The following is a 26,830-nucleotide window of genomic DNA, read 5'->3' as shown; positions in this document are numbered from 1 at the left end:
GATTCTTTTTCTCTTCTTGTGTCTGTAGCTGTCCTTTTAGTCCAGAAGCAGTTGCAAGATTCAGCTAAAGGAGCGCAGTGATAAATAGGAAAAAAATGCATCTTTACAGTACCTGCATTATGTGCCAGGGTGTTGTGTTGTAGTGAGGAGTTTAATGTTTGGATGGGGTGTTTGTGTGTGTGTGTGTGTGTGTGTGTGTGTGTGTGTGTGTGTGTGTGTGTGTGTGTGTGTGTGTGTGTGTGTGTGTGTGTGTGTGTGTGTGTGAGAGAGAGAGAGAGTTGAGTCTTTATATCACATTCTCAAAAAGCTGCATAGAGTTCATGATGTTCTCGTCCTGTAGAATAAAAGATAAATAAAAAACATTTGTCACCAGAGGTTCAAGTTAATTTGTTCATTATGAATACTTATCTACACCATACTTGTGTGTTTTTATCAAATGGCCACAGTGAGTCAAGTATTTCCAGAGAAAAGTGACATAACACTAAAGAATATTCACACCTACAATTAAAATACACGCATTGCTTTATTATGTATGTATTATTTATCTATAAATCCTGTATATTCTATAAACAACGCAAGAATATCCTACTGTAGTTTTATCCGTATTACCCCCCTCCCTGTAGAGATATATACAGTATATACAGTATATGCTACCTACAGTGACCCTCATATGCTTTACAGAAAAAATAACAAAGGGATCAATGGTTGGGTTTATGATTTATGAAGCATGAAGCATGGTAGATGACTATAATTACGGAAGGAAATGGGACAGTGTGGTATTTGTTTAAAACATGAGTGATGATTTGAAATGATGTTGTCACTGAACCAGGGACTTTTGACCTGTTTCTCCTAATTGGTGTTGATGTGATTTGGCCTTTGATAGTGCTGCGTCTGTTCATATCTGTTTGTTTGTGTGTGGCACTGAGTGAATAAATCACCTTCTGACAGGTTTCAATGAACTCTTCAATGGTCACCACACCATCTCGGTTTTTATCCATTTTCTGTAAAAGAGTCAACGAAACAGAGAGAGAAACAGACTCAGTTAGAAGACTTTCAGCAGAGTTTATTTATGTGTTGTTTTTATTTGTGTGCATTCAGAACCTGGAAGAACTTGTCCACGTGTTCATAGGGGGCTTCATCTCGCACACAGGGGTACGTGTACCTCCCCATCATGTCGTAGATCGACTTCATGATCGCCAGCATCTCCTGAAGAGAAGAGGACAGAAGCAAAATGATGCCAGGTACTCTGTGCTCCTTTTTTTGTGTATAAAAGCTCTATAAATGAAGTTTGATTGGTTTGATTTGAAAAGGAAAAGAGTTGGAACAAGTATTCACTATTTTTCCCCCAAAGATTTTAAATTTGAGAAAAGCCTTTTTCCTTTTAAATATGTGTTATGGTTTTTACTCAAAAATTGACAGGAAATTTAAATAAACTGTTAAAAAAACAAAATAAATCTATATGAAACATCGCTCTTGGTTCATATGAAGCTGGTGTTGAATGGGAGGCGAACAACAAATGTGTGTAATTGGACGACAAAAAGAACCGCTCTTTCTTGTTATCCTTCATGTCTATTCAAAGGGCCAAATTCAAGACAAAAACCAAAGGTCAATTCAAACAGCTGGTGCTTTATTGTCTTGTCTTTATACTTACTGCTACATAGAGAAGGTCACACGTGGAAAAACAAACAAAACAACAAAGACAATTATGAATTATGAATTATTTATTTATGAGTTGAGAGATGATGATTGTTTTCCTAAAATCTAGAGCAAGAAAGATGACTATCACTTAAAGGTGAAGTAAGTGGTTTATTTATGTTAATATAAGTGTTACATCTTTATTCATACAGTGATCACTTACATAATGTGCGCGTTTCATAAAGCCGATCTCTCAGTCAGCTGCTCTATGTAATCGTCAAATAAACTTTTCGGGGAATCCCGAAATTAATATCCAATCACAAGAGAGAACGCTACAAACCGAAACCCAACTCATGGTCTCACTGCCGGTGCACGCCAGAGCGACACATGGGTGAATATTTATGCGCCTACAATGGCGGAGCAGGTAAAAATCCTTCACAATGTCTGTTTTGATGGTTTTTATCATGTTTTATCACACTTGTGGATCTCAGATGATGCGAGATAACTCACTGCTTGAAGACTGCAGTACATTAATGTGGTGACGTAGGGACGAGCGAGGGGACTGCTAACTGCAGTAACTGACAGGAAGTTAACTAAAAGAACCATTCCGCTTACAGCACCTTTAAAGGTGAAGTAAGCTATTTATTTATGTTAATATAAGTGTTAAATCTCTCTTTATTCATACAGTGCTCACTTGCATAGTGTGCGCGTTTCATAAAGCCGATCTCTCAGTCACCCGCTCTGCATGTAATCGGCAAATAAACTTTTCGGGGATCCCGAAACTGATATCCAATCAGAAGAGAGAACGCTACAAACCGGCACCCGTCTCACTCATGGTCTCTCTGCCGTTGCACGCGCTGTGCAGATCGGTGAATTTTTATGCACCTACAATGGCGGAGCAAGTAAAAATCCTTTCCAATGTCTGTTTTGATGGTTTTTATCACACTTACTTATCTGAGATGATGCTAGATAACTCGCTGCTTGAAGACCGCACTGCATTAATGTGGTGACGTGGGGACGAGGGAGGGGACTGCTAACTGCAGTCAGTGACAGGAAGTTAGCTAAACTGACCATTCCGCTTACTGAACCTTTAATGCAATATCTAAGTCTATTTAATTAAATTACGCAGAATTACCGGAAGGATTGTTGCCATAATACCACAACACAGCTGTCGGAAAGCTTTTTGGGAGTTGTTACTGCTGGTGGACTTCCCATGACACACTGTGCTCCTCTCCCTCTTTACCTGTACTCATTCATGTCCCATTAATGCTTGTTACTAACTTTGAATCTTCCCTGGAGCTACTGTGCAAAATCTAAATTGGACCTTACAATAGCATCTAACTTTGGAGTCCATCCTGTAACTTTTGCTGCATGTCTCCCTCTTCTTCTTGTGCTTCCTGTCAAACTGTCTAAACTCTCTTCAAAGAATTGAGGTTAAAGTCTAGGGTTGCAGGAATCACCACTTTCACAATCAGAAAGCTGCAGTACGTCCAGTAACCTGCTCCTACCTCTTTGGTTATGTAGCCATCCTTGTTAATGTCATAGAGGTTGAAGGCCCAGTTGAGCTTCTCTGTGACCGAACCCCTGAGCAACACCGACAGGCCGATGACAAAGTCCTCGAAGCGGATTGAACCGTTTCTGTCCATGTCGAATGCGTTGAACAGGAAGTGAGCGTAGGTGGTCGCATCTGTGGAGGAAAAGAGAGTCAGGGTCAAAGATTTCAGGGTCAATATCATTTCTCAACTCAACTCTGACTTTGAGCTTGATATATTAATATAACGAAAATCTTTAACAAACTAGGAAACAGGACACAAATCAATAACATTTAGCCAATAATAGAAGTGATATTGTTGGCTTAATGTTACAAATGAAAATGATGTGTAGCCCTGAATATAATCTACATAAAACTAAATGAAAGGGGCCATTATACTCTAAAATACTTTAACTGATTAAACTTAAAGTATATTAATTATGAGTATTATCTCATTGTTTTATTACTTCTTGATCAAATATATTTTAGTTATATTTAGTATATTGTAGTTTAACTATTTGTATTTTTGTATTTATCCAATCGTTTTATTGTTGTTTTTTAGAATTAATCTGAAAATAAAATGTTGATATAAAGTATAAATGTAGGGCATGGAACGATTAAAAACCCTCCCGCCCTCCAGTATATTTCAGATCACCTTCCTTTAAGTGAATATGGAAAAGTAGATAACTCTCCCCTGCATTATAATTTCCATACATTCCCAAACAAGAAAGGGAAAAAAGGAGAGATTGTTCTAACGTCTAACCTCCTTGGGGAAAGAACTGAGAATAGATGGACTTGAACGTCTCCTCATCAACCATCCCGCTGGGACACTCCTGCTCAAGAGAGGAAGGAGAAAAAGTGGAAAATGTGTTAGTGTAATAATAACCCAGAGTCTATATAAAGCTCAGTAACACTGGTGAACCATCTCAGCAGCAGACATACGTTCTTGAAGCCTCGATAGAGAGACTGCAGCTCCTTTCTGGTGAACTTGGTCTGAGCCTGCAGCTGGTCCAGCCCCTCCGGCTGGTGACGCACCGTCGACAGCTCCAAGTCACTGTCACTGCTGTCTGTGGGAGAGAGACATAGAGAGAGAGAGAGAGAGAGAGAGAGAGAGAGAGAGAGAGAGAGAGAGAGAGAGAGAGAGAGAGAGAGAGAGAGAGAGAGGAAGAGGAAGAGGAAGAGGAAGAGGAAGAGGAAGAGGAAGATGGATGGATGGAGAGAAAAGAGAGAGAGAGAAGTGTTGTATAAGATTGAAAGATGAAGAGGAAAAAAGGAGGATTGGGGCAGAGATTGAGTGAGGGGGCACATATTTAACAGGGTAGCATTTGTTGCAGTGCAAGTTTAGGAGCAAAAAGGCAGGCAAATGAGATAGTAAAAAAAAGATGAGATACTTTCTTTAAGGGTGCAAATGAGATAACCAAATAATCGTTGTTTTAATCTGTAAGAATATGCTGCCACAAATCTAAATTTGAGAAAGAGTTTTTTCCTCAATGAGCAAATCAGGAATTAAAAATGTTGTGTTTTAAGGTATTAGTTCACACATACACACTAAGAGAAAGTACTGCATGCAGGGGGAAAAGGAAAACATTCAAAATGTATGTAAAAAAAAGGAAGGGGAAGTTTTCTCAAAATGTATTGCGTTTGAAGCATAGCCATACTCACCATCTTTAGACAGAGAGAACAGAGGAAGGGGAGGAGGAGGAGGGAGTTGACATCAAGATGGAGTGAAAGAGAGTAAAAAGAGAAAAGTGAGAGAGCGATAGTAAGAGGAACAAAAGAAAAAAAGACAGCAAGTCAGATCAGACACTGGGAGGTCTGTATGATGAAGGCTGAGCGGTCCAGAGGAAAAAGGACTCAAGTTATATTCTGTTAAAACATCCAGCAGAGCAGGGGAATATTATAGGCTGTGAAACAAAACAGTTTGATTAGCTGGAGGTGAATCCACTGTTAGGTAATACTGTTATTCTCTTCAGGGTTCATTTAAACATAATAAGTTCAGTTCAGAGAAGGAGACAGCGGGAGCCAACCTTTGACCTCTTTCAACAGAAGAATTCTCCCATTGATAAAAATGTAATGTAAATTAAATTTCACCATGTGCAAAACCATTGCATACCATCTGTACACTAAACTGTGTGTTTCTGTTTTCCACTTATTCTTTATCTGTTTAGAGCTTACTGGAGTTGAGTAAAATGTTTTAATTTGTTTGCTACTTAATTTCCAGTTATGGGACGAAAAAAATTATTTTTCATAATTTCTATTCCCCGTCTCAGCTTTGAAAAAGATCTCTCCAATGAATCCCAGATAAGTTAGTTTTTGTCTCATCTTTGTGAACACCTCACAACCACATATTCTCCTCAGACTTGGGTCAAAACAGCATTCACAAACATCTACAAGAGGATTAAAGTTTAAAAAAAAAACATATCCCTCCAGCCATTAGCCACGTCCCTCTCTCCCATGTTGTCTCACCGGTCTCGGTGATGTCGATCAGCCCGAGCAGGTGCATCAGTTTGAGGAACATGATGACCAGGCAGACGATGCCCACCGTCTGCAGTCCCTCTGTCTCCCACCTCACCACCTTCCCCTCGTCTTCTCCCTGACCCTCCACGGTTCCCTCTGCTAGGACATAATCAGGGCTTCCTACGAGCCTTTCTGTCAATCCACCTGTCTCCTTCAGCTTGCCTACTCCCAGTCCCATATCGCTTTCCCTGCCTCGAAAACAGTGCCACTCACTCACTCACTCACTCACTCACTCATCACTCCTTCCACAAGTTACGCTATTTAGCACTTCCCTTCTGTCTTTTTTTAATACACTGACTTTTTTACTCACACTCTTCCCCCTTTCTCTCTCCGCTTTCTGCCTCTCTCTGCTGTAACAGACCTTTCAGGGTATTCTCCACAACCAAGAGAAGGATCTGTTGGTCCAACTCCTTTATTTAAGGTCAAGTGGATCAGATAATTGCTGAAAAAATACCTCAAATATATTTTTTATAAATATATATATTTCCATGGGAAATTCAATCAGATAGAGAAGAAGCTCAGATATTCTCACACAGTCATCTATAACAAGCACACGGTTGGTTTAAGGATTCCTCTTATGAATATCATCCCTCTAGTTTGGCAATGAAACTTGTAAAAAAACTGAAAAAAAAACAAAAACAACATCCAACATTTATCCAGTGATATGAGTCCCAAAATCCTCTCACTGACTGAATGACCGATGTGCTGGAACCTCCTCTTCTATTTCCTCCCTATGTGATGTCTCCAATCTCATTTTCTGCAATTAACCTGTGAACTCCCAAGAAACTAGAGAAAAGCTACTTAAAATCTTAACAACAAAATACAAGACAGTAGATACAGCAGGACATCCATTACTGAAGCTTCGAATAGATAAGACTAACAAAGATTTAATAATTTTTTTCTAAATGAGACAAGTCGCCTTTAAGGAACACGGCAGTGACAAAGGTCAACAGGTGCCCTGGATCCTATTTTCCCAGTCAGCTCTGTGATCCACTTTCTAATTGTTCCTCTGTCCCTCCTGGGACCCATAACACAGATTTAATACTGTGTCAAACACTCATTACTCATTTAATAAAGAGGAAGTGTTGAGCAAACGCTCCCTCTAGTGGAGACTAATGAAACAACAGGAGCAGAGACAGGCCCTGCATTCCAATACCCATACGCCCATACTATTTAGTATGCCAGAAAATGTAGGATGTCCCAATACATGCATGTGAAATGTAGTATGCCAAAAATACCAGGATGTACTAATACATCCAATTACATTTTGAGGTTAGTTGTATTTCTTGTTACTTTTGTGTAGACTATATTTTCTTGTTATTTATAGTAATTTTTCGATAAAATGTCTGTTTATTCCCATATATTTGTGGGAGATATTGTATTACACCCACAACATAAACACCTAAGTAGATTTTTTATTATAACTTTAAATTCTTTCTATTAGAAAAGTCTTAGATTGAACACTAGTTTCATGCCAAAATATCCGTGGGTTTTCTTGTGTCTCAATGTCTTGTGTTGTTTGAAAATAAATATCATTTTGAATAATCTACATTATAGAGACAAACATGAAGACGTAAATTAATCTGGTGGCCAGTTACAATGCACAATCTTAGGTTTTCAAACATTTCAAAAGATTTTTTAAGTGAACTTTGGTTTGGAAATTTTAGAAAATTGGTTGGATCATGTTTCTATAACTCTGCAGGGATGATTATAAGTAATTTGTTGAATGCCTCATCCAACAAACATGGAATATGCAACAGGATAAACAAAATAAACTAATTTCCTCTCCATCTTTTTATAGTGACGTTACTAGCCACTGAAATATCCTGCTCAGGAGTCAAATGTTTAGAAAAAATACCAGATATTGGTATCAGAGCACCTCAGAATAGTGCTCATACATCTCTGCAGACAAGGCTACCTCTGGCTTCAGATGTCCGCTCGAAATAGGACCCAGTTGGACTGAACCCAAAATCGACATCAGCCAGGAGAGGACGGACTTAAATACCAATCAAAGGCCAGTGGGTCTGTTTTAGATCACTGAACTGGACTTCAAACACACACACACACACACACACACACACACACACACACACACACACACACACACACACACACACACACACACACACACACACACACACACAATATGGACAAATATGTCAATGTGGTGCAATTTATGTGAAGCAACATCAAAGGATCTTTTCTTTGAGTGCTAATGATATAAATAATGCAACGAATAAGATTCCAGACTTTTAAAAAGCCTGTTGATTGATAAAGGACATCTAATGCTGTCGACTATGTGGAAAAGCAAAGATGTTTTTTTACACATACAAACTCTTATTATCTTCAAAGTAAAAATAAAAGTTTTACTATTGGACACAAGCGGTCACCTTCTTCACACAAGAGTTTGTTCTCAGTGTTTTTGCACTGTAGGCTTTAGGTTTTCACATTAGGCTTGTAGGGGAGAACGGGGTAATTTGTCACACGGGTTGGTTGTCACAATCGTTATATCTCGGAACAAGAAGGCGCTGTCTGTGAAATTTTGGTATGTAAATATCCAGAATTGGGATAAGAGGTCACCTACATAGTATTCCTTAGAGATAGACTGCTGAATTTGAGGTGAGAGGACTGTTTGTGTTTTTCATGTCAAATTGAAAATATTTAGTTCCTCAGTATTTTTCTTCTAGGCTTTTACAGAAAGGGTTTATAACAAAACACTTGTTACCCATAAAAAGTGTGAAGGGTAAACTATAGTTTAGATTGTGGTTAGCAAGCTAATTAGTTGTCAGATGGTTGTTGGCCTTGATGCTAGCAAAAAATTCAGGTTGGGGTTGGTCGTCACATTTTTGGGGGGGTTGGTTGTCACAAGTTATCCAAAGGCTACAGCCAGAAAAGGAACCCAATAACGAAATAAATTGTCAAGCTGTATCCTCACTGACACCCCAGAGAAGGAAAGAATAGAGCAGGAAAAGGCAGCTAGCATGCAAAGGAAAAAAGGGCAACAAAATCAAAACAACCGAGTGCATCCCAAACTAGACAAGCTGCCAAGGCTACATTAAGTTATATAGGCCTATTTGTCAACTTGACAATGCAATTGCATTTTCAAATTTAGTTCTACTTTCTTTCCTTCTTTTCAAGATTATTCCCATTAAGATAACATTGTGACAAACAACCCCATAGTGTATGACAACCGACCCCTTGATGGGGTTGATTGTCACAATGTGTAAGGGTGTCTTTGATGATTAATTTCTTCTTTATTACAATAAGATAGAAAAAGTGAGGGGTACACATTTCAAGCCAACACTTTAAGCGTCAATGTAATGTAGGAATGACTATCGAAAGATTTTTAGGTGATGAGCAATTCTCAGTAGAGTAAAAAGTGTGCCTACTTACCCCGTTCTCCCCTATAAGTTGTGTTTTGGAACATGAGTGGTATTCACTGTGCAGATACAGACATCTGCAGAGTGAGGCTGATTCATCAAACATCTTATACCATCAGGATTCCACCACTGGAGCCCACACCTCAAAAACTTTTAGAAAAGTTCTGACTATCACTTTTTCAACATGTGGCATTTTACAGCCCCATCAGACGATTCGTTTCAAAGTGGATGTAATGAATCTCCAGGCTGTAGCCAATAATTCAAGAAGATATCAATTTCACCAACAAAACTCTGTTCCTGTAGATAAAGCTCAGCTAAAGCGATGAGTCAGTTAATAAATTGGTCAACTAATTAGAATTGGTCGCTTTTCCTTTTTCTTACATCAAGACAGAAAAAAAACTACTCAAAAATCCAAACCGAAATTTCAATGTCAAATGCCATAATATCATTTTACAGAGTAGCAAGATGCACACCCATCTGGGCCAGAAACATCAACAAATTGCTCTTGAATGAAGTCAGAACTGAGCGTAAGAGTTTTGATCACTGCAATCACCACAAGGAAGGCTTTATAAGAAGGCTGCATTAGTAGTCTATTTATATCTGAGGCCGATCAATAAGGAGCACATTGTCAGCACGGCAACTGAACTTGAGTTACCTTTCACCCACAGGTTGAACATTTGTAGAGTGACATACAAAAACAAATTGCTGCCAAAGAGTTACACATGTTTAACTTACACTTACACTACAGGTTGTAAATAAGTCACACTGAGAGGCGACAGTCATGATGAAGTGGCAGGAATCTGGATCAGAGAAATTCAGAGGCGACTGAACCAGTGTCCTTCAGGGTCCTGGAGGAGTACTCCAGACTCCATTTTTAGGCGGCCTCAGAGAAAACCTGTTCGATACCGCATGTATAATTGATGTGAAGTAATGCTAGACCGGGGTGTAGGCAGTAGGGAGGAGGAGGAACTGCAGATTGGAGGGATTGAGAGGGGTGATAAATAATGAAAGGACAATACTGGGGTTTTTGTTGAATTTATTGCTTATGATGCCGAGCCATGTGAGAAACGCTAATGTGCCGACTGGAGCCTTCCTGCTGTAATTGTCTTGGCACGCTGACTGTGCGGCACTCTGACTGGCTGGCCTACAGCCCAAAACTCTAATCACAAGGCAACTGCATCATTCAAAGAGCAGGATCTGTTTGCTCTTTTCCCAAAAGTGCAGTCTAGTGGCCCATCAAGGTTTTATGGTAAGTCTTAGGAAGCAAACTAAAACATTCCATTTACCTTTTCCCACTCTGATGCCCTACACAGACTTGCTGATCGTCCAGAACTTATTTTATATATTCAAATGTAAAAATAAAAACAATACGAAATAATAACACCTGGTAATGTCGTTTCTGTATAGTGTTGTTTAATTATATTTTAGTGTATTTCCTTTCTTTTATAGTGGAGAACTGAAGGAGGAGGGATGTATCAAAGATCCCCGTCCAGGTACATTGTGATGAATTGTAATAAACCTTTATGCCACATCTTTTTAAATAAATTTTTTTCATCGATGAATATCACTGTCAATGTGTCAGTGTTAGCTGAAATGCAAATTTTCACATCTTGTCTTCTCATCGAATAAAACGTTAAAATCTTGTCTGTATTTTATGACCCACTTTTTTTTTATGGTGAAGCACTTTGCGTCGTATGGCCTAGGCAGGGTAATATAAATTAAATGCACTTCACACAATCTAGTTTAGGAAGCAATGTGAAAAAATCATGACTTGAAAGAGGGGCAGAAGTATTCCAACCTTTTACCTAAAAAGTTAATCTAAAAATACTAGAACAAAAATAATACAAATATTTTAGGTCTAACTCTGGTGAAAGTTCAAGTATTATCAGAAAGAGTTTCATTAGATTGTATTATTATTAGATATACAGTCATATGAAAAAGTTTGGGAACCCCTCTCAGCCGGCATTATAATTGACTCTGCTTTCACAAAAAAAAGATAAAAGTGGTATGTCTTTAATTTACCAGGAACAGCTAACTACTGGGATGTTGTGGCTCAGGTGGTTAAGCTGGTTGGCCAATGATCCTAGGGTTGGCGGTTCGATCCCAGCCCGGCCACTTGTGTCATGGTCGTTGTGTCCCTGGGCAAGACACTTCACCGACCTTGCCTCGTGTGAATGTGTATGACTGCTGTATGTTTGAGGTGGTGGTCGGAGGGGCCGATGGCGCTGAATGGCAGCCTCGCTTCTGTCAGTCTGCCCCAGGGCAGCTGTGGCTACTACGGTAGTTTACCACCACCGGTATGACTGTGTGTGAACGAATTGTACCTGGAACTCTGTAAAGCGCTTTGAGTATCATGAAAGGCGCTATATAAATCCAAGCAATTATTATTATTATTATTATTATTATTATGTTTTCCAAACAAAGATTTTTTGAAAAGCAGTATTTGGTTGTGTGAAATAAAATAAAATGTGAAAAACTGGCTGTGCAAAAATATGGGTACCCTTGTGGTTTTGTTGATTTTAATGCCTGTAACAGCATGTAAAACTGATGACTTTAAACACAAAGTTGGTTGGATTATGTTGTTAAGCCTTGAACCTCATAGAAATGTCTGTTTAATCATGAGAAAATGTATTTTAGGTGCCTAAATGCAAGTTGCACTTCTCTTTGACTCTCTGCTGAAGTGAGACAGAATGGGACCATCAAAACTGCTCCCAAAATATCTTAAAAACAAAGATTATTCATTATCATGGTTTAGAGGAAGGCTACAAGAAGCTTTCCCAAAGGTTTCAATTGTCAATTTCTACTGTAAGGAACGTTGTCAGGGAATGGAAGGACACAGGCACAGTTGCAGTTAAACCCAGGTCTAGCAGACCAAGAAAAGTACAAGAGCGGCATATGCGGCGGATTGTGAGAATGGTTGCACACAACCCAAAGATCACCTCCAAAGACCTGCAAGAACATCTGCTGCAGATTGTGTATCTGTACATGGTTCAACAAATCAGTGCAATGTTGCCGGCTGAGAGGGGTTCCCAAACTTTTTCATATGACTGTATATATTACTGATGCATTTTACAAAAAGTAACATGCTTATTTGGTGAAGTTGGAACAAATGTAAGAAATTAATAAGCAGCTCGGGAGGTACAGCTATTGTAAAATGTTGGACATTTAAATTGAAATATAAGAGAAGACAATAATGTGGAAAACATAGCGGCAAAAACTGTAAGGTCAATAAACTCAGGTAGTATTACTATAGATAAATGGATGATATTTACTTTGCAAGTGTAATAATAAAGCAGACAATTTCTTTACTTAAGTGTTATAATATTCTTTTTAGAAAGAAATTATCAAAAGTATTGGAGAATGGTTGCATTAAACAACCTCTCCAACGAGATACAATATCTCCAACAAGATATATCTGAAATAAGACATGGGGCGAAGCATTGGCTTTAAAAGTCACATACTAAGAAAAACTATTCCGTTGTTTTAGCTTTGAGACAATGTTATTTTAAGATAATCCAGTGGGTTTAAGATGTAGAAGAAGAATCTCCTCAACCCTTAAAGGAACACTTAATCCCTCGGTTTATCTTCAAATTGAAAGTAATATAAGGTTAGGATTTTAGACTTTAACAGACAAACAGTATACTTTAACCCCTTCCCCCTCAACATTACATTTTTTTACACGGCTTTGAGTTCAAAATGATTAAAAGCACAATATAATGAAGTCGTACTAAGATATATTTATAAACTATTTTAACTAATCCTGTGGAGGAGTATATCAGATAATAAATAAAAACATAATAATAATAATTGTAAAACTCATTGGAAATATTATAATGGTTTATAATAAACATTTAAAGATGCCCTCATATCGGCGTATAATTACATTATAGTGTGTTATAAACTGTTAATCAACGGTTAGTGTAGTGTTCATACAGTGAATGTAAAACACAGGGATTAGAGTAAATTGAAGAGATGCGTCATTGTAGGTGCAGCGGATGGGCCTCAGATTGGCCCTTACCTTCAAAAGAGGACATGGGCTCCAAGATGCCAAACTGCTTGAGAACTGCCATGAAAAGGATGATGACCACGCCGATGGCAAAAAGCTCCATGCCCTGGATCCCCATGACTTCGGGACAGGGGGCCCCGCTCAGGGCCAAGCCCGCACGGGAAGGCCTGGCCCCTGGGAGAGATGAAAGGGAAGCCTGGGCCGGCCCCGAGTGAAGTCGGGCCAGACGAGTCAACAACAAGTGTTCTCAATGTAAGTAATCAGGAATCTGTCTGTCGGTGGGCGAATGCATGGGTTTGTTCCCAGGCCCAGGAGACCGCATGGGAGCCAGGCCCGCAAGCTGGATGAAGGCCGCTCTAATGTCAACACTGATGCTGAAGTGGAAAATATGTGGAAGCCGACATATATGGAAAACCTCACTCTCTAGACCCATGAGGGAAAATGGGGGTTGTGTCACCAGCCATTTATTACACAGTGCATTAAACGAGACCAGTTTAGAGTGGCTTTCCCGGAACTTTCCTCCTTCACTCACTCACGACACAAGCTGCTGTTCACCCTCTTAATCCAAACAGCTATTATCAGTCCTCACGTCATAGTGTACGCTCACAAATCACATCATGGTTTCAGATGAAAATGTCTTTGGGGAAAAGCGTAGAATAAGGTACAGCCTCAGTGTCCATTGTCATGATATTGCTCCCGTTATGTGGGAGAAAGTCCGGGTGAATACAACTTACTTGTTGAGAAACAGCACATCAGAACATCTTCCATGTTACTAAACGGCAAAACAACATTAGCAAATAGAATTAAAGCACCCCATTATGAGCTCTCACCACAAACTGTTTCCGATAGCTTAGCTCTGGGAGAAAAACATACTGTAAATACTATTTTTCTGCAATCCAAGGACAATATTGTTCTCTGGTTTTAGCGATTTCCGCACAAAATATTCAGGATGAAACAAGCTTTTAAAACAGACCTGTCAGTCAAGATGCCAGAATCAGAAAAGTGTAAAACTGGGAAGAGCAAGGCTGCTCTTGTCTATAAATAATCAAAGACATTGATCAGGCAATTAATTGTGGGACTTCTGGTGTTTTAAATCAGCCAAGTCACCTCTAACTTTTCTCTCTACAGTATTCCTCAGGTCTATCAAACACCTTTCGGCACAGACTTAACTAGATACATTTAAGTTCAACGTTTTCCAGTCTGAGTCAGTCCACTTCATTGTTTGTCCAAATCCAGCTCCTGTTATGGAAGCGTATGGCTGTGGAGAGAAGGCACTTAAAGCGGCAGCAGCAGCGTCCAGGGAGAGGAATCCTAAGAAACTGAGAGGAGCTGTAGGGAATGAAACCTCCTCCCAGTGTCTACCTCCTCCGCACATACTTTCTATCATTCCTCTCTCTCTCTCTCTCCCTCTCTCTCTGCAGCTTGCTGAATATATCTGTTGCTGCTTCTAGTTGCAACTTTTCCTCCCTTGACTCAGTAGGTCAGTGTTCACTCCGACTGAAGCGTCCTTTCCACTCCAAACCGTCCACCCATCCTCCTGTCCTGTCCTTCTTGCGGTCTCTCCTTACTCCACTGCACTCCTCCTTTTTCTCCGTCTGTCCATCTGATTCGCCTCTGCGCCCTGGAGCTTGCTGCCTCCTCCTTCTCCCTCCATCCCCTCTGTCATTCCATAACTGAGACTCGATAAACATGAAATATTCCATTAAAAAATTATATCAATAGAGAGTTGGGATTTGTTACTCCACATAGTCTAATAGTCTAAGAGATTGATACATAAAAGCCTACGTACTGTATAGAAACATAGGAGTAGGACACCTATACTCCGACTGAGCAGTTATTTTTTCATCCATGTGGCTACTTTGAGTCTTTGTGGCCATTTCGCATCTCTTATTGGATCACTTTGTGTGTTTTTTAACGTCTCTTATTCGTCCGTTTATTTATCTTTGAGGTTGCTTTGTGTCTTTATTAACCATTTCGCATTTCATATTAGTCATTTTGCATTGCTTTTAAGTAATTTAATTTCGCTTCTAGCTTTTAATGCCTAAGTGGTTGTTTTTCATCTCTTTGTAGTTTGTAATTTACTTTCCAACTAAGAATGTTAGTTCTGAACCCTGGGCCTGTACTCAGTGATCCATCTATGTTACTGCTAACCATCGCTTTCTGATTCTGGGCACGAGGGAAGTTGTCCCTGAAAACCCTGTCTTCGCCCATATTAGCTGCTTTTCAGATGAGGTCACATGTGTGGTGTGAGCATGCACACACAAACAAACTGGAAACACACACATCAAAAAGCAGGCACATACTACTTTGCAACACTTCCAACTCCCCCTCAACCCTATTTTCTTTCTTATATGTTTCAATTTCCCTCTGTGAAATGAAGCGAGTGTTGGAATGAAAAAGAAGCCTGAATATTACAAGTATTATTATATTACGTATGTGTCTGAAAATCTTGTCTTCCACGGATAACAATGGTATAATATTATTAGACCATGTGTACAGATGTGGCTGTGTGTTTAGCAGGTCTGAAGAAGATAAGTGATGACTCTGCACCTGCTAATGCATCACAATAAGATGGGGGAATGGAGAGAAAGGTGTGTGTGTGTGTGGGTGTGTATGTGTGTGTGTGTGTGTGTGTGTGTGTGTGTGTGTGTGTGTGTGTGTGTGTGTGTGTGTGTGCGTGCGTGTGCGTGTGTGTGTGCGTGTGTGTGTGTGTGTGTGTGTGTGTGTGTGTGTGTGTGTGTGTGTGTGTGTGTTAATGCATTGTTGACCTGGTTGGAGATGAGACACAGATGGGAGGCTGGAGTGAGAGGGATCAATATTTTGTGGTGAGAGGTGGTGGAGAACCTCTACCCCACTCTCTCTTTTCTCTGCTTCTCATACTTTACCAGTACTATCAACATCCCCCTATTCCTTAATAAGTGAGAGTCTAAAGGTGTCTATCTAGCAACAATGAATCAACCACAAGGTCAAATTCACATTTCAGTTACCATTCATGTACACATAACCCGTGCATGTGCAAATCTGGGAATTATGTGTACCGACCCTTAAGGTAGGAATCTGTGTGTTTTGGTGTGTGTGTTTATGTTTTTTCCTTCTGCGAATTCCATTAAGACACTAACAGCTTTTTAAAAGGAAGGCTTGGTGCTGCCTGCTGACACAACAGTCAGTAAATAGGGAAAGAGTCTCCTCTCAGTCAGACACATCAACAAAATCACCCCAAAGTCTTCGCAAAGCCGGAGACAAAGAGACGCCCAAATGACACAAATCATGCAAAATGCAAAACATTTGGAAAATTCTGAGAAAAGCTGTGATATTCTTAAATGATATTCTAATATTATGATAAATTTAAATGCATCTATTTGTAACACATAAGTGATTTAATCATCAGATAATTAATAAAGTCATATATTAACTGATCTAAAAATGTGTTAATAAAGTTATTATGGGCCAAAGTGGCTCCTCTCAGTTTCATAACATCACATACTGTGTAGATTATTGATCATAATTACTGATGTATTATGGTGTGAGCAGCATTTTAACATTGCAGCTGGCTTTGCTGGAGCTAGATTTAAAGCTTTTAGTTCTCTTTAAGTAGTGTGAAGGTTGTAAATACAATTGACTGAAGATATATGATGCCTACATTTAAAATGATGAATACATTTTGCTTAATGACATTCACATTGTACATACGTAACTGCAGTGAATGCATTTAGGTATGATCTATAACTCGCCCTGGGATTATTTTGATGATGATGTGTTTAATGTTCGTGATTTGAGGGAAAAAAAAGATTGCCATAATTACTGAACAGAAAAAAGAAACAACCTGCAGAAACTGACATTGGAACAAATACATTTTACTGCAAAGCAATATATTTTATAGACCTGAACTATGAACTATCCTCATTTAAACTCAGAAAACAAGAAAAGACTGAGACCGAGAGTGGTGGACTGAATGAAGAAACGGATCATAATGCCGGAGGTGGAACCATAGGCTGGCCTACCTGAGCGATAGTACATGGCTGCGCTGTGGCCGCAGTGATACAGGCAGCTTGGCCGAGAGAGGCGCCTCCTGGCCTCCACAGACAGAGCAGCCATCACAGCTCCCATAATGCAACTGGAAATAAAAGGACTAACGCTGCAAACAAGCTGCTCCGAAACACTAGATCAAAACTTTTAAAAAGACCAGATGTGGATGCTCAAACATGCAGATCAACGCTAACAGAGCGCTAAATTTGAACACTGGCCCGAGTAATCCCAGCATGGCCTGAAAGAAGTCAAACGGGAAAAGCCTGTAGGTCTGAATCTCAATGATGAAGGCAACTACCCGGCACTTGTGTGGTCAGGAGAGTTTCTAGCAGTGTGCACGTGCTTTTTGTCAGAGGCCACATTTGAAAATCTGTTTGAGTTTGTGTCACAGGGAGAGATAGAGAGATGAAAAATAGAAATGGATCAAACGTCGCTGAGCTGCTGACCTTTAACATCACACACCTCCACCTCTGCCTCAATCCCTTCCTCTCCTCTGATCGTTCTGCAAAAGTAAAGTAAGTAAGTTCTGCGCTCTGACCCCCTCCGAAGTGTGGTAACTTGAGAGGGGATATGCGAAAAGACGAATTTCAATGTGCCTTGTGTACAACTGACAAATAAAGATAACTTAACTTAACTTAAAAGCGTCACTATAACTCCTCTACATTGCCTCGCTCTTAAACACTCTCTGTTATACATATGTCTACTGCTGTGTGCTTATAGAAGCACAAGCAGGCCTCCATTGTTTCAGTGCAGACAATAACAAGTTCAGCATGGGTGGGCGATATGGATAAACTCCTTTATCACACTAGCCTATATGTTATGTCCTAGTGTCAATATATATCGTCAATTTTCTTGGAAAGGCTGCTGATCATAATCTAGTGGAGTTTTCTTTTTAAATAAAGAAAGCTATGTTTACATTCTTTAGGTAAGTAAATTCTCAACTGGCCATTACATATATTCTGGCATGTTAAACCACGTGTTGGTTATTGTAGGGATTAGAGCTACAGTTGCTGGTGGAAAGATGTTCTTAACTTTAGACCTTATTTTCATTTAAAGTAGCTGTGACATTCTCATCTAACTTTTAACAAGAAAGCTGAGTTAATTGCATTCATGAACAATATCTTTCCTTTCACTGTGTTCAGGACTCCCTGCTGTGTTGACTGCTCTTGAGGAGAAAATGGAGTTTTCTCAATTTCCAACATATCTTGTTTTTTAATTACCATAGGTCGATGGATGTTCATTTAGAAAAATCCCCCTTGCATATACAGCAAATCTTGTGAGGTAAATGGTGCATGAATTTCTGGACTGGAAAGTGGTGACTCCAGAGGGTTGTGAGATGTGTTTCCCAGTACCATCAGCAAAACAACATTGCAGTGTCACTTTTCCATACCTTAGTAGTTTTTGTAAATGGTAAAATACAAGGCTCTAAAGGTAAATGGTAAAATGCCAAGCGTATTATAAACTGAATATCTTTGAGTTTTGGACAGTCAGACGGAACTAGACATCTGAAGAAATCACTTGTGACCCTGGGAACTTGTAACAGATTTTTTTTACATTGTATTCCTATAATTTAAACAACAAAACGATTAATTGATTGAGCAAAATTAAAGACAATTGTTAGTACAAGCCGTACAGTACAGTGCACAATATTCTTGTTCCCTCAATAGCCATGTAATATCCCCTTTGCCCACTAGAGGACGCTGGACTACACAGGCAGAGAGGAAAGGCAAGGAAAGGAAACATGAGAGCATGGATCATTTTGTCAGACTTTTGAAACATTGTATATAAGCTTACTCAGCTGCAAACCAAATTGGTGGATCAATTCTAAGCGCTTCTCAGGGAAATTATTAATGAGGAACAACTAATAAATGCAAAACAAACACAAATAAATACAATATGGGAAGATTGCAGCATGAGCTTAATCTGTAATGCTGTAAATCCATGTCATGCTGTCATGCACACAAGTGAAAATCTGCACTGGGAGCTGCATGTAATTTTTAATGAATGCATGTGTACAACACAGAGATTATACCCTTTGGGTCTTTTTTAATGCTCACATCTTCCCTAACAACTTACACCAGGGAAGAAGATTACCTTTTCTTCACTTTGTGCACATGAACTGTCCTCTCCAAACTCAGTAAACAGCTCCCCAGACATTTAGAAACCCTGCGTGGCCTCTCTCAGCTAAAACTTTCTCCAAGAGCTGCAGATACATAGCACTGGTCATTAGGGGGAAAGACGGCAGCTCTTTGAGGCTTTCCCCACTCCTGCTATCTCCCGACTCGCCCCATCAACTGCTTGATATGTTCCAATTAAAACCAACCCCGGTCACACTTCCCTATGAGTAATCCTCTTTTTATAAAACCACCTCAGCTGAACAGGTTCACTGCCAACTTTAGCTGTGTGATTATATCAAGGCTTCTTAATCAAATATCGTTTTTTAACCAACTATTCTCCCCTCTGCCTTGGTTGTTGCTTTATTCCTCTCATTTATCTTTATCCAGCAACCAACTATCACCTCTCTGTCTGCCTTCTCCCGCCGTCCATCCGATGCTGAAGGCATTATTAGGCTCAGGTAATGGATCGGTGGAGACCTGCTCAACCCCAACCTGAGCAGGACATTGTTATGAAAAAGTCAAGAATGCCCATATCAGTCCTCAGAAGTAGCAGACCACAGGTTTGAATCCGGCTCGTGGTCGTTTTCTAAATTCCATTCCCCTCTCTATCCCATATCACCTGTGTCTCTCCAAACTATCCAAGAAAGCATAAAAATGCCAAAAAATTATCTTAAAAAAAAAAAAAATCGAGAATGAGTGCACAATGAAGAGAGAGAGAGAGAGAGAGAGAGAGAGAGAGAGAGAGAGAGAGAGAGAGAGAGAGAGAGAGAGAGAGAGGTCAAAGAGGCAAAAGAGGATATTCATCATCAAGGCATGTCTCCTGACGAATAAACATTTTACCTCGAGGTTTCACCTGTCGGCACAGACTTTAGCTGAATCTGGGACAGAGGAAAAAGCTGAGGGGATAACATTGTGGAACTGATGATCAACATTTCAAAAACAGAAAGTGAAAAGAGTCATTATGGTGGATGAAGAGGAGAAAGCGTTGGGGGTGACGACAGAGTTATATCGAGACCAAGGTGGTTTGATGACGTTTGATTAATGAAAGGACACAGGACCAGGACAGAGGATTGACTTACACCTAATCAATCATGAACAACACAAATAGAAGTATTTGGCCCCCTTGATAAATGATCATATACTTATTATTAGCTAGTTAAGGTAGAGGAGCAGTTGAGGCCCCTCCAAAGGGTCACAGAAAAGATAAAAGGTGCCATGAGATGATTAATGCAAGAAGTTTTGTTAAGCAAATGTGGAGTAATTTTTTTAAATGTTCCTAAATCTTTGCGTGCCTTTGTGAAATATCTGATGATTTTACCTCTTTGGGAACAATTATAAAAGCAGAGACGTTTAGAAGGAAAATACTTATTAGTGTAACTGCTTATAAACTCATAGACATATGAAACAGGACAAGTTGTTCCAACTAGGGGACTTTGAAATGAGTTTTGTATTTTACTTTAAAAGCATTCTTGTACAATCCTAACTTGTAACCACTTACTGTAGCTGTCCGATAAATGTAGTGGAGTAAAAATTTACAAAATCTCCCCCATTGAGTACTTTATAGTTGGACACAAGTACAGCGCTGAACACATGTACTGTATACCTAAGCTAACCTATATAATTTCTATAGACCGTATTCAACAAACACCAGCAAATAAAGCTTCCTCTTGAAATGTTTGTGACTGCATCTCTTTATCAATAAGCTGTTTTCACTTTTGTTTCCAGAAGCAGAAAGAAAAGAGAAAATACCTTGAACTAGCGTCCCAGTGATGAAGCCAAAGAAGCAGCGCAGCAGCTTTGTGATCTCCTTTTCACACTGTGCCCTGCATGCATTCATCCTCTAATCTGTGACCACTTGAACCACCAGCAGCAAGTGTGGAATAACAAAACAACAAGGTGGGGGTGTCTCACAGGACAAAAAAACAGTCCAAACTTCCAAAAAAGGGACAAAATAAAGAACAAAACATAGAGGATGCTTCCCAAAGAAAAAAGGTCAATGTCCAGTCCCTGAGTTGGACAAAAAGTCAGTTCTCTCCCAGAGGGGATGCTACCTTGGTCTGGCGTGAGATAAAACTCCTCTTAAAACTGGTGTCCTGGTTCGCATACAGGTGAAGTCCAGTCCCTCCTCTTCCTCTTATCTCCTCTTTCAATCGTTTTCATCTACTCTCTACCCTCGATGCGTCAGAGGACGTGAACTGAATCGCATGATGTTTTCAGTTGCTGTCGTTTCATATGACCGACCCTGACAAAGCCACAACACACAACACTGATGACTCCTCCTGTTTCAGCCTTCATTAGGCCACCGCGGGACACGCTCGCCCTCTGAAGTTCATCTCACTTTCTCTGAGTCAAGTCACACAGGGAGAAAATCTGGTGTGAGAATGTTTGACTGTCGGGTGAAGAGAAACCAAATATCACTTCCTCTCCCTCCCTCCTTCTGTGTCTCTCCTCAATATCTAATCCTACTCATATTACCCATTTCATATTACACTCCTATCTCCTCTTCTTCCTCTCTCATATACGATCTCATTATCTGACTCTTCTTACAATGTTCAGAGATTAAACTTCATGCCGAGTATTAAATGGGAAAAGGTCCCGTGCTTGTCTAGAAGAGATAGTACAAGATGTCGGTCTGTATGATATATTCTGCACCTCTGGGTTCAGAAGTCATTCTGTAGTGCAATCATTACGACTTTTTGATGATCAATCAATTGTTGTAATAAGTTGTCAATAAAAAATGAGTATTTTTATACATCATGTACAGCTTCTCAGATGCAATTTTCCTTTTAGGGGTATGGGCAGGGACATTTCTCTGTTTTCCAGGCCTTACGTTGAATGATTTTGGAAGAACTAAGCTAAAAAATAAAATTAAAAAACATGATTTGTGGGGCGCCCTTAGCTCAGTTGGTAGGGCGTCCCCCCCTGGGCCGGGCCCAGCAGCAGACCCGGGTTCGATTCCCGCCCGCGGTCGTTCTCTGCATGTCACTCCCCTCTCTACCCCATTTCACCTCTGTCTCTTAAACACTATCAATAAAGCATGAAAAATGCCAAAAAATATATTCATACATGTTGGTTTTGTTTGGAGGTCATGGCCACCAAACAAAAGCACAGGTCTTCCGCCTGCTGGAGTCAGACACAGGAACGCTCCATGCTGTAACTCAGAGCGCGGGAAACTAGTTTGCAAGTGGGCAGAGATGTCAAAATAGATTGCTATCAGGTTAAGTTATGGCACTTAAGTAGTGGTAGAACAAAAACAAACTTAACCAAACCTAATGAACAAAAAAAGTTGATCGTACATCATTTAAAAAGGTTTGCATCAGGTAAGAGTATAACCACTGGGAAATCATTCTGATTCAATCATGTTCATTTAACTGTTAAATTATGTTAATTAAGTCTTAAAGCTGTTTCAAAGACATGGCCACACTGCTAGGAATATGATTCTGATGCAAGAATTCAAAAACCCTCATTAGTGGCAAGTCGTCCCCCTTCTTTCTCTGTCATCCTTTTCTTTATACTCTCTCTTCCGTCACATTTAAAGATACGGATTCTCAATAATATCAATAATAAGTCTTAAGCTTCAGCTTTGCACACTCGACTCATTGATAAATTGGAAATAACTGACACTATAATGGATCATAAAAAATAATAATTAGTTCCACAGCAGGTCAGAGTGACATCCATGTATAGTCTGACACGCAGACACAGCTTCCTCACTCACATCTTCCACATTTTATTTCCTGTCTAGTTTATAACCTCTCGCTGTCTCGACCTATCAACGTCTGAAGTGAACTACAGCAACGTCTTTGATACGACCACCAACTCTCTCTGATACACATCTTCCTCTCTGTGCTGCTATTTTTAGCTGCTGCTCGTTACCGAGGTGAGGGCTTGCCCGCACGGACAATGCTGAAATCTCTCTTCCCTTGGCATCTCAGTTGATGAAATAGATCCCATCACAGCCCTGCTTTCCTTTATCTCTCCTTGCTCATATTCCTGTTGCATCTACAAAAAGAGCTATTTCAATGATTTTTGCAACCAAATACTTAAAGAAAAGAAGGCGCGAAGGACGATCTGAATGTGTTACAGATTGATTATGTGCATTAATGTGCATCAAGGAAGGTTAAAACTCAATTTGCAGCTAAGAACAGCCTCCTAACCTCACAAACACTGAGTGGATGTACTTAAGATGCACAAGGACACCTCTCTTAAAGTGTAGCAAGCAAGTGATCCTGTTCGTCAAAAAAAAACATGAAAAAAGAAATAAACTGGACCAAACATTTACGAAACTGCTGCAAGACTCCAAAGTTTCCTGACGAAAGCTGAGAGGTAAAACGTGGCAACACCTGCGTGATTGCGTGATAAACCGCAGGGGCCGGTCTTATACGACTGGGTATCGCTCTCACATTTCATTGACCCGTTAGAGTGGCATTACATGGTACATGGGGCTGAGCAGGTCTTAAGGAAAGTCACAATCACACACATTCACCTCATTTGGTTGAGTTAATTCTTTGGAGCCCGAGGTAGTGTTTGCTTTTCAATGAACATGCCCTTTATTCAAACCTTTAAAACCAGTTGACGGATCCAAAACAAGTTTTATTTTCTGAACAGGGGATAATGTTTTAGGAGGTTAGGAGGAGAATACAGCAGGTAAAATGAGAAAACAAAGCAGGGAACCAGATAAAGAGAAAGAGAAGAGAAGGCATTAAGCCAGAGGAAGTCACAGAGAAGGACAAGAGGAGGTAATAAAGGCAGAATGAGAGGAAAGGGAGGGAAGGAAGAAGGAGAAATAAGTCAAGGAAGGAAATGAAGAAGAGGCGATGGAGACAAGTAGTTAAGGACAGGAGAGGAGGCATACAGTGAGAAAGATGTGTGGAAGGAAATGAGGGGGAGAAGGAAATATTGAAATTGGGAAGTAGACAAGGAATTTGTGGAAAAAAGAAAGGGGAAAGGGAAGGAAGAAGGAAGGAGGGATGGTAAATGGAGGTTGGCAAGGAGAGGAGGATTTACAGAGTGTCCTGAGTATGAGGAATATTTTTCTTGCTTCTTCTTATATCAAACAATACTTAAACCACAACTAAAACTATAAAGGCATACTTTATTTGCACGGTACAAAAACGTTTTTCCTTTTATTTTCCCCCCACCAAACTAATGTATCCAATGCAATAGCTTCATACAGGTATTCATTGAAATGATTTGTGTCACAAGTGATAACCACATCAGTAAGAATATAAGAAGTTGAAATAAATTTTGGTCAATTACTATAATAATAATGAACTAAGAAGATTACAATACAACAATATACCAGTATGAAACAATAATGAGGGTTTAGCAGACAAACTGAACACTTTCATTCGAAAAACACTTGAGATTATTTTTGCATGATCACAGCTGGACCACTGGGTGGAGCACTGAAACCAACCAGTCCTTGAACAGACAAAGACTGGAGCTCAGTCCAAGCAACATACTTGATTCAGGAAGGTAGGGGAAATCATTCAAGGAGTCAATCAGTGTATATGTGTGTGTGATTGTGAGAGATGTTCTGAAGAAGTAAAAAATAGACACGTAGGAGGAATGTTGTATTATTAATAGTGGATGGAGGGCGTACTGACATTTGACAAATGAGTATATAGAACTAAATGCTCTCTGGGCGCTTGACCCTGAGGTTAACAAAGTCAGCTGCACCTTTGGAGGACCTCTGGAGGCCAGGAGAGGTCCAGCCAGTCGATGCAGCGATCAATTATAACATTGTTAGTTACGCTTGCGCATTCGCCACATCATCTCGGTCTCTTCCTGCCTCTTTCCATACCTTTGTCCTGTGGCTGCGTGCTGGTGAGGATCCATTTGACCAGGCAGCACTTCATCAGAGCTTTGCGAGAGAACCGCGGCTTCTGCCACTTCCCAGAATCCTTCACTCTGCCCGGCGCAGGCTCCACACCATTGGAATCTCCCAGCAGGCTGCCATCGACCCCCTTGCCGTCCGCCTGGAGGTGAGGGGAGGAGGGAATAGAGAGAAGTTCAGGTCAATATGGAAATTTAACAAACCAGGCCTGAGATCTATGAATTAAGCAGGAGATTATTCGTGCATGGAAAATCTGATTAGCCGCCGCTCTGGAGGTTTTTCAGCAAACCCTTTAAAGAGGATCAGAGAGGTTAGCTCAGCAGTTCTGTGGTGTTTTATTCGAGTCTTTTATTATCGTAGCTTCTGGGAAGTTTGTTTCCATATCTACTGTAATTACTAGGCCTATAGCTTATTTTTCTTGGACGCTTCATAGTGCAACAATCAGATTATGTTGTTATAAGACCAGGCAAAGGAACTGATAAATAGACGGACAGATGGACAGACAGATAGACGGACACAACCTATGTTAGTTAAAATAACAACTTTTTACTGTTATTGTATAATTTTTTTTGTTTGGCCACTAGGGACCAGTGGAAACAAGCACTGGACACAACAGTACACATTAGGCTCGTTTGAGCCCAGGTGCGGCTCGTCTGGAAAGTAGACGATAGTAGCCGAGTGTAGTCGGGGGAGTGACCCGTAAGTGTACCCTCGGCAATCTTACACCTGTGACATAAAGGCGAAAGATCTGGGAAAATTTTATGCAGTTTAACTTTAGAATAGTGCAATCTAAGTGTGACCTTAAATTTAATTAACTGAAGCCTCGAGTTTATAGAGCAGGATTTTATGCTTTTTAGCGCTCCCTCCCAGACATCGTCAGCTATTCCAATGTTTAAGTCTTTTTCCCTGGCTTGCTTTATTTTTAAAGTAGATTTGTCCTGCCGGTCTAAAAATATTCCCACAAAAGATGAAATCAGGTTTTTAGCTTCTGGTGAGCACAGTAAAATTTTGGACAATGAATCATCTGCGGGCAGGGATTCAAAGGATGGTATATTCTGTCTGACATAATTCCTTAACTGTAGATACCTGAAGAATTGAGCTTTCGAACAGTGAAAACTTTAATACTAGCTGATCAAATGAAGCAAAGTGACCATTTATATAAAGGTCCTCAACTGTTACTATTCCCTTCCGACTCCAATCTCTGAATGCTGAATCTGTGAAAGATGGGTGGAAGGCATGGTTATGCCAGATTGGGGCATGTATGGTCGTGCTCGATAGTTCACAGGCCTTCCTAATTTGGTTCCAAATTCTCTGACCGTTAGACAAGGTAAAGTGGTCTCCTCTAAAGGAGGCAGGCGGTCTGGGAGAAGAGAAAAGGAGGGCAGTGAGAGAAGTTTTTGGGGCCAAGCTTTTTTCAATTGCCAACCAGGGGGGCAGATCAGGTCTAATGCCTTTTTCATATGTAAATTGCCAATACACCATCACTCTAGCATTGTTGATCTAGATTTTTGAAAGAATTTAGAGTGGAGGTGAGATGACTTCTATATGAGTTGATTACATTTTGAAATATCTACCCTCTCAATTTAATTAAAAGAGTTTTCTGTTTGTTTTCATTCTAAGCTCCAATTTATCATCTGGACTCTTTATATGCAAGACCAATCTCCTCTGACTCATTCGTTTTCAGTGTTTATCCTTTTTCATCAGGGAAGATAAACTTGACATCTCAGTTTTTTTGCTGTAATATATTTTCCCTATTTCCTAGTTTAATATCTTGGCGTT

General features: G+C 39.9%; 1 protein-coding gene across 2 annotated transcripts; it reads right to left on the bottom strand.

Annotated features, from left to right (window-relative positions):
* Positions 1-286: 286 nt before the first annotated feature.
* On the bottom strand, positions 287-25,088 carry kcnip3b (Kv channel interacting protein 3b, calsenilin; the record flags this gene model as incomplete). 2 transcript variants are annotated; one of them, XM_080039270.1, is made up of 7 exons in its annotated part: positions 287-334; positions 939-1,001; positions 1,102-1,206; positions 3,144-3,322; positions 3,930-3,999; positions 4,109-4,233; positions 25,019-25,088. In XM_080039270.1, the coding sequence occupies 7 exons, from the start codon at positions 25,071-25,073 to the stop codon at positions 287-289; spliced, it is 645 nt and encodes a 214-aa protein (XP_079895396.1). The 2 variants fall into 2 exon arrangements, with proteins under 2 accessions (XP_079895396.1, XP_079895395.1); XM_080039269.1 differs by lacking the exon at positions 25,019-25,088 and adding an exon at positions 13,082-13,187.
* Between the last annotated feature and the right edge of the window lie 1,742 nt (positions 25,089-26,830).

This window comes from Ammodytes marinus, assembly GCF_949987685.1.
Source record: "Ammodytes marinus genome assembly, chromosome: 2".
NCBI lineage: Eukaryota > Metazoa > Chordata > Actinopteri > Uranoscopiformes > Ammodytidae > Ammodytes > Ammodytes marinus.
This window is presented reverse-complemented; position numbering and strand designations above follow the sequence as displayed.